Source organism: Garra rufa, chromosome 16 (assembly GCF_049309525.1).
Source record: "Garra rufa chromosome 16, GarRuf1.0, whole genome shotgun sequence".
Taxonomy (NCBI): Eukaryota; Metazoa; Chordata; class Actinopteri; order Cypriniformes; family Cyprinidae; genus Garra; species Garra rufa.
In genome coordinates this window covers 20,429,119-20,438,614 of record NC_133376.1, presented here as the reverse complement: position 1 = coordinate 20,438,614, position 9,496 = coordinate 20,429,119, and the positions used below count along the sequence as shown (strand labels likewise).

Genomic DNA, 9,496 nt, shown 5'->3' with positions numbered 1-9,496 from the left:
TATGGTGTGTCAATTTCAACATTTTTAATGTCATGGGTGACTAAATGATTACAGAAATGTTTTTTTTTTTTTTTAATCAACACCTCTAGCTTTTCAACATGCAAGACACAACTTGTGGTCAAATGCTTTAATTGTGAGAAATTATGAGAATGACAAGAAAAAAAAAAAACGGAAAAATTATCTAACGTTGGATCAAAACAAAAAACTTGTTACTATAAATTACAGATGCTTCCATTTGCCAAATTTAACTTCATAGAAAAAAAACAAAAAACTTATCCACTGCACTTAAAAAAACAGGTATGTACAAAACGGGTTAAAAAGTAGACATGTTCTAATTGTATTCTCCTGCCCGCCCCAACTAATCCAAATCCCCATTTTACATCACATCTGTGTGGTTATGGCTTCCAGAGTTTGAGGAGCCCATCCTCACTGTATGTGGAGATCAAATTCTGGTGTGGGTGGTGAGCAATGCCAATGACATCCTTCTCATGAACCTGTGGGAAAAGAAAAAAAGATTTCAATTAAAAATGGAAAAAGCTGTTGATAAAGACAAGCAAATGAAGGAAGAGATGGATGGTGAGAGGACTTACAGTCAGGGTTCTCTCTAGTTTGCCTGTGACTATGCTGAAACAGTAAAGCACAAAGTCCTCGCCGACACAGTAGATCCACTCGCCACGTGGAGACAGAGAACAGCACACAAAATCACCACCTTCTCTCTTACCAGAGCTGAAACTCCTCACAATCTGCAGGAGGAAAAAACAAGAGATTCATAATGCATAGACCGACCCAAATAAGTTCAATATTTTTCATTAACAACACACATGAGTTCCTCACCTGGCCCTGCATGTTCATGATGACCACAGTGTTGGATCGGTTACACACAACAAAATGCTCAGGGTTTTTAGGAAGCAGGATCACGTTGTTAACAGTAATGTCGGTTCCTGCAGACGTGCCCAAAGATTTGAATGTGCTGGTGCATTCTGTGGTCTTTACGTTCCAGATCTGGGAGAAAGAAAACAAAGAAACGAAACACGTTACATTTTATGAGACTTCACTTGAGCTGGTCAAGATTTAACATTGAGAGTTGATTGTACCTTCACAGTTCCATCCGATGAGGCACTAATGATGTGGTGACCGTCGGGAGTAAGTGTGGCATCGTTCACAAAGGAAGAATGACCTCGGAATTCCTTCAAAGACTTGCCTGATTTTAATCCATGGATCCTGATGAAAAAGCAAGCGTAAGTGAAATGCGCTGTGGTTCTTGTGGACGCTGAAGATAGTAAAAAGAGACGCTCACCTAATGGTTTGATCAAAGGATGCAGAGAGAATCTGACTGCTGTCTTTACTGAAGCTGATACAGGTGACGCCTTTACTGTGAGCACGCTCATATCGCCGCAGACACTGACCGCTCTGAATCTTCCACACCTGAAAAACAACCCATCCATCATTAAAAATAATTTATAAATCAGCTTTCCTACTGTAAATATAAAATATCATATATATATATTTATATTTACAGTAGGAAAGCTGATTTATTGATACATTTTCATTTATATTTATATATATATATATATATATATATATATATATATATATATATATTTTTTTTTTTAGCTAAATGGCAAGTAACCCTCAGCTCTGCCATTCAAACAAAATCGCATTATATAAAATTTGTAAAAGCATTTTTGTACAAAAGAAATACGTAAAAAAACCTGTATAGACGTTAAAAAAGCATTTTAAACATGAAAAAAAAACTTTAAAATGAAAATAATATGTAAAAATAAAAACTAATTCAAAATTTATAAAAAAACTTAATATAAAATAGTAATAAAAAATATAATAAAATATGAATCTAAATATTAATATTAAAATTTGTAGTTACGAAAATATTTTTAAATAGGTTATGTAAATGCACTTTTAAATAAATAAATGAACTGTATAGACATGTTAAAACCATGTTTAAAAAACTGACAAAACTTTAAAAACTTCAAAAAAGAAAATAAAAAAATTCAAAATATTACTACAACACTATTAATAATAATATTAGTAATACAAAAATATTAATGAATGTCAAGACAATTTTTTTTTTTACAAATATTTTAAATAGGTTATGTGCATGCATTTTTATACAAAATGAACAACTCAAAAACTATAGACATGTCGAAAATTAAAAAATAAAACATGTTTTAAAAAGTATATGACAAAAACTTAAACATTTTGAAATTTAAATATATAAAAATAAAAACTAATTCAAAATATTAATAAAAACACTTAACATATGCTATGTACATGCATTTTTATACAAAAAAAACTAGTGATGCTCCGATCGATCGGAAACCGATCATGATCGGCCGATATTGGGTAAAAACAGCTTGATCGGCGAACCCCAAAAGCGCCGATCAAAAAAGCCGATCACCTGACCGAAATTACTCGCGCAACTTTTTCACACGTGCATGCACGGCGCCTAGGTAAACAACAGCAGAGCGGAGCTTACCAGTGGCAACATGCAACATGAGTACTAAATTCTTTATTAGTTTTGTAAGGGTAGTCTTGTTCTTGGGCATGTGACTAAGTTGTGCGTGTACAGAGCGCTGACTGTAGTTTTGCCGGAGAAGTATACTTTCGGTTTCATTCTGAGTGGTGAATGTGCGTGCTTGAATGTAAATGAATGTATCTTTCTATACCCGTCATATTGCAATAATGTTACCGCTGTATGTCTGATTGTTGTCATCAGTTCATGTTGTAGTTCAGTCATATAGAATGAGGAGAAACGGTGCGCGTGTAATTCACGTGTGTATGTTTAGCGCCATTTTATCGCATCGTAATTCTAATGAACGCATATAGATGTTACTGAGGTAAAGTTTATGTTTCCTATATGCAGACAGATTCTGATATATCATATTTAATTCAGCCTAAACTACATTTTACTACCTTTATCCTAATGACTGCAATGCTGGATAATATCCTTACACCATCTTAAAAAGCAGCTACAAATCCAAGCAAAGAACATTTACAATATCAAAGGACATAGCCTAGTCTAGTGCGAGGTGCACTTTAATATAAATAAATCTCTTCCCCATGCGGCGCGTTAAGGCGACGTGGCGTGTGTTTATATCACGACAAGTTTCTGAAGCATCCTAGAACCGACTCTCTGCACTGCATCGCTAAAGTTAGGCGCCTTTTGACGGATAATATTAATAATCGTCTTGCTATCGTCAAACCCTGGTGAAAAAAACAGCATATGCTGCTTAGGTGTGTTTTGGTGCTGGGATGCTGGTTTTAGCTGGTTTATGCTGGTCCTTTGCTGGTTCATGCTGGTTCTTTGGCTGGTTAATGCTGGTCCTTGACCAGCAACATGACCAGCATAAACCAGCAAAGGACCAGCATGTTTTTTTCAGCAGGGAAGGCATCAGCAACTTAACCCTAACTTGGTGGTTCTTCAAGATCTTGACTGTAGCCTATTTCTAGAGGTTTTTTTTCTTCAATATAGTTAATTTAGAGTTAGTTTCATTTCTACAAATGGTGCAAACTCTGCTAGATTATAGATCAAAGATTCCCATTCCCCTGCCATTCTGTGATCGGCAGTGATCGGCAATCGGCAGATCATGATCTTGGTGATCGGTAATCGGTGATCGGCCCCAAAAATGCTGATCGGAGCATCTCTAAAAAAAACTGTAGACATATAGACATGACAAAACTTATGAAATGAAAAAAACTTAAAATGAAATATACAAAAATAAAGAATTCCAAATTGTAATCACACTAATAATAATAAAATAATAATACCAAAAATATAAATAATGTTATTATTAATAAAATAATAATAATAAAGTTAGTATTTATTAAAAACATTGTCAAATAGGTTATGTACATGCATTTTTATACAAAATAAATAAAACCAAAACTGTATAGACATAAATAATTAAAAAATAAAAAAAGACTATAGACCATGTTTTAAAAAACTATATATATATATATATATATATAGGACAAACATTTCCAAATGAAAATAATATCTAAAAATTAAAAGTAATTCAAAGAACCATTTAAAACACTTAAAATATTAATAATTAATGTTATTAATGTACAATAATAAATGTTTTTAATAGGTTATGTACATGCTTTTAATAATAAAATAATAATAATATAAGAATATTAATAATTGATGTTATTATTAATATAAAATATTAACAACACTACATTTAACTATATTATAATTTTTTCTATTTATATTTAATCACTGACATTCTCTACTTTTTAATACAAAATTTGAAATAATAGTCAGAAATTAAGATGTACATAAAATATATATTGTTTTTTTACCCCTATTTTTCCCCACTCTTGTGATTTGGCATGCTGGGCCAAATTAAAAGGCATCAGGGGCCAACTCTGACCTTTGGGCCCTGTTTTTGCTATCTCTGTGATTTAAAAATTATCAGAGCATTTCTGAAGGTTTGATTAATTCGTCCAATTTTAATTTAGTATAAAACCTTAATTTTTCCGTCCTGTGCTCCTGTGGCCAACATCTCTGTGTCTCGACTGAAAGACATACACAGCACTGCATCATCCATCATCATGAAGTTATCCTGAGCCTGATACTTCAGATCCTGTCCAAAACAAACAAAACACGTGATCCATGAATAAACACGCATAAACAATACCACAAATATGGCTGCATAACTCTCAGTGCAGATTCACAGACCTTTCTGATTTTGCCGGTAGTGAAGTTCCACACTTCAATAAATCCATCCACGGATCCGGTAACCAGATACTGGCCATCAGGAGAGAAGCGCGAACACTCGACGTGAGACTTCTGACCAAACTACAACGAAAAAAAAAAACAACAACACACGCACGCACAGAGGTGAGTAACAAACCTCCAGTCCATCTCATGTTATTATGGAGGACAGATGCTGGTTCTTGTACCTTGATGTGTCTGGCCAGCTGAGTGGGGAATCGCTCCTCCTCGACGTCCTTTACAGCTGCTTTACCTCTGAACAAATCAATGGTCATACCAGGAGGCAGAAGACCTTGATGCTGCTGCCACTTCAGAGACTTTAGAGACAGAGACAGACCATCAAATACAAGTGTAATTCAGAGATCAGTGTACAGTGTCTAATGCATTACTGCACTAACACCCATTTGCAAGGGAAGATTAGCTCACCTGTCCAAGAAGAGCCATCAGACGTGACGGTGGTACCACACTGACCTCACCAGCAAGAGCCTGAGCTATAGCGGCTCTACGCTTCTCCTTACTGCTGCCATCAGGATAGGCCTAAAAATACATATGTCAGCTCAGAAATCATGCAGAATGGAGAAAAATATAATGGTGGACTGCACAGAATGCTAGAAAATGTGTGAAAAAGTAGATATACAGTGGTGGCCAAAATTATTAGAACACTAGTATTTTCACCTGCTAAAAATGCTTTTTTTTTTGTAGTGTGTCAGTAGGAAATATCAGTTTACATTTCCAAACATTCATTTTGCCATTAATTTTAATAATCCAGTGATATTTTTATTTGCACAAGGAGTCTGACAACAGCTAGTGCTCCACACAGAGATCTGATCTCATCATCATCCAGTCTGTCTGAAATGACATGAAGAAACAGAACAAACTGAGACAGACTAAATCCAGAAGAACTGTAGCGACATCTCCAAGATGCTTCAAGAGACCTACTAGAGTACTAGTGTTCTAATAATTTTGGCCACCATTGTACATAGACCAGAGATTTGCATTAATTACCTAGCCACAATCTAAAAATATCGCAACAGCGTTTCATAATGAACCCAAAATCTTATATGATGATATGAGTAATTATATTTCACGTTAATGAATGATACATATCACAATATAGTTGTTTTTGCTTTAAATAAGGTCTTTATGATATCAAAATGTTATATTTCCATAGAAACCAGTGTCAAAAAACTAATTCTAGCCTGAATAAAAAAAAAACCCTCAAGCTCACTGGTCTTCTGTAGTAAAAAGTAAGAGATTAAAATAAGAATAATAAATTAACTACATACAAGTAACCAAATGTATAAAAGCACTGAATATTCTTCACTGTATAAATTAAATACATATTTCTTCTTCTTAAAGTTACAAAAGTGATTTAGTTAAGAGCAGTGAGAAATTTTCTCTTTTGTTGTTTGATTAACATGAATGACAGACAGCAGGAACATTAGACTGCTGACACTTTAAGAGCTGCCCGGATCCAATATACTGTTACATGTTTTTTTTTTTTTCCCCTCAGCTGTTTGCTTTCACTTAAGACTTAAATTACTGTGTTTACGAGGATGCTTGCAAAGTTGGGCATTTTGACACATAAAATGTGTGTATTTAACCATTCATGGCCTAAATAGTGCCATAAATAACTTGTTCAATACTTGCACACTCTTAGAGCACACTTCATGTGTGCGCGCCTCTTTGACAGTATGTGCGTATAGCGAAATGAGTTCTATTCCGCTACTGATTGCATTTCAACATCTTAAAACCACTTGTTTTAAAAGTCACAATGCTTAAAATTGTGTGCAAAAACTATAATTTCTTTGTGACCATGTAGCACAGCAACTTCACGTGAGCATGTAACTGCAATAGAGACGGTTTTGCACCATTTTTTGGGCAATGAACCGCGCTATTCGCGCGTAGTTGGACGCTTGAACATTTTAGTTTACTCGCTTCATTCTCGCGTGAAATTTACTTCACAACAGACGCGAATTCGCGTCATGGGAGGGGCGTCTGCCACTAGTCAGCGGGAAAGTAGTTGTAAAACAGGTGAATGAGCTCAATTTGCCAGCTTTAGCTTGCTTGTAGTCTCAATATGTATATATATGTAGGTCATATTGAGTAAAGAGCGTTTTTTTAAAACTTACCAGATTGTCCGACCTCTTCACTCACTTTCTATCAAACAAGATCCTTTTTTTTTCCGTTTCTATAAAAGTACAAAGATGTATGGAACAGCTCCGAGTAACCACAGACAGCAACGGTGATTTTGTCCCCCATTGTTGTTTCAGATTTCTGCCTCCGTCACTACTAGAGCAAGCTCCTGATTGGTTAACGCGGCGCGAATTTTCGCCAAAGTTCAGATTTTTGAACTTACGCGATTCGCGCGAATGGTGCGGCAAACGCTTGAAACGCTCAACTCGCGCGGCCTCATTCGCGCGTTTCGCGCCACAGGATGGCTATTCGCGTCTTTGCATTGACTTAACATGTAAATCACTCGCGCTTGCCGCTTCATTCGCATCCGGTGTGAACGCACCATTAGTGTGCTTCTTAAAACACATGCATTTGAGAACTCAATGTGCACCTATTATGCTGTATTTTTACATTTGCATAATTCTCAACATGCTAGTGGACAGGTGATTACATTGTTTCACCAGCTTTGAGATGAAACGCATTTGTAAAACCGTTTTCACAGACCCTACAGTTTTTACGCCAAAATAAAAGCTTGAGTGTTTAACTCTTGCAAGTGAAGAAATCACTTACTCTCTGTCATGTCGTTATAAAGCTGTAATCTTTTTATTCTATGGAAAAATGGGTTGGAGCTCTTAATTTTGCTTTGAACTTTGGTGTACTTTGCACCAGGTCGAAGCATTTAGAAGGTGAGTACATCCAAAAATGAAAATTCTGTCATTAATTACTCACCCTCATGTTGTTCCAAACCCGTAAAACCTTTGTTTATCTTTAGAACACAAATTATGATATTTTCGATAAAATCCGAGAGCTCTGACCCTTCATAGACAGCACGGGTGCTGGCACGTTCAAGGCACAGAAAGGTACCAAGAACATTGACAAAATAGTCCATGTGACATCAGTGGTTCAACCTTAATTTTATGAAGCTACGAGAATACTTTTTTTGCACAAAGAAAACAAAAAATAACAACTTTATTTAACTAGTTTGAACTAGTCCTCTACAACAGCCTAGCGGCATTTTGGATGCATGCGCAAACTTTCCTCTAAACGTAAACAAAGCGCGGCACATGCACGTTCTACATCAGCAGCATGTGTTGTTTACACACGAGGAAAGCGCGTGCATGCATTGAGACACTCTCCAAAATTGACTAATTGTTGAATAAAGTCATTATTTTTGTGCACAAAAAGTATTCTCGGAGCTTCATAAAATTACGGTTGAACCACTGATGTCACATGGACTATTTTGTTGAAATTCTTGGTACCTTTCTGGACCTTGACAGTAGTAGGACCCTTGCAGTCTATGGAGGGTGAGAGAGCTCTCGGATTTCATCAAAAATATCTTAATTTGTGTTCTGAAGATGAACGAAGGTCTTACAGTCTTGGAACGACATGAGGAAGAGTAATTAATTAATGACTGAATTTTCCATTTTGAGTGAACTATCCTTTTAAACTGTACAACTGTACTGAAACATGGCATAAACTATTAGATGAATGTATTTCTATTTCACACACGGCATGTTTAAATATGTTGAAAGCTTGTAGGTTTTTGTGAAGTGCTTTATTATAGATCCCTCACCTCTCTGGGGTCAAAGTAGGAGCGTGCTAGAAGATTCTCCAGGTGGATGTATCGCTCAGGTTGGGTTTGTTTCAGCATGATCATGGGATCAGTCTGTCTCAACAGAGATCTTGCAGCTCCCAGCTCTCGAAGCTCAATCAGCTCAAGAACAACCTGCAAAAAAAACAACAACACTTATGATGGTTACGTTCAAAATGACTTCTGCTGTAAAAAAATCCTGCCTCTCACCTGTTCGTAAAGGTCAATAAGGGTCTTGTCAGGGAGTTTGAGGGACTGTATAGCCTGAAGCACAGTGTCCCAATGACCGCTGTTGATATCAGCCACAAAACTCTCAATACTGTCCACTGTGTTGAGGGACACTGTTGTCTCCTCCTGGAGCGTTGCTAAAGTCCGATGCAAGCTGTTTTCCTTCAGGTACTGCATGATCAGACGAATAACGCTGGAAAAACATAACCAAAGACCACATTTTAGCATTTTACTAAAAGGGAATATTTCACCAAAAAAACGTCACTCGCTCTTTCTGTGTGTGTGATATATAAATTATATAAAACATATATAAAATATAATATATACAAAACAGTAATGTCTAAAAATCGTATATTGTGTTACAGCACAACATATGACATCCACAATGCACAAAAGTGTTCTTCTGAACAACATAATTATAAATAAATGTAAACATATGCTTGTTTTGCTACTAAAATACAAAAAATATAAAACAGAAAACTCTATTTAAAATCTAAGCTGTGTGCAAAACTAGCTCTTGATAATGCTAACACAGTTAGCTAGAGAAACAACCCAAACGACCTAAACTGCGCAAAAAACAGCTTGTAAAATAGACGTAGTCGTTTAAACTGCACAATTAGGCATGCATGTGATGTTTGAAAAAAACAAAATTTAATTCACTTACTCTGCGGACTCTATTTCAATAGACATTATTGAAAATGATAATATTGATGTGCAGTGAAAAGCTGAAGACACACCGCGACAGGAACAACACACGCGTCTTC

The 9,496-nt window shown here is 35.8% G+C and overlaps 1 protein-coding gene across 1 annotated transcript; it reads right to left on the bottom strand.

Annotated features, from left to right (window-relative positions):
* Positions 1-112: 112 nt before the first annotated feature.
* smu1a (SMU1 DNA replication regulator and spliceosomal factor a) lies at positions 113-9,496 on the bottom strand. The gene is made up of 12 exons (XM_073820804.1): positions 9,397-9,496; positions 8,715-8,925; positions 8,487-8,639; positions 5,165-5,275; positions 4,927-5,055; positions 4,703-4,822; positions 4,491-4,607; positions 1,298-1,425; positions 1,095-1,221; positions 835-1,002; positions 591-743; positions 113-494 (listed from the first exon to the last, which is right to left on the bottom strand). The coding sequence occupies exons 1-12, from the start codon at positions 9,420-9,422 to the stop codon at positions 396-398; spliced, it is 1,542 nt and encodes a 513-aa protein (XP_073676905.1). The 5' UTR covers positions 9,423-9,496; the 3' UTR covers positions 113-395.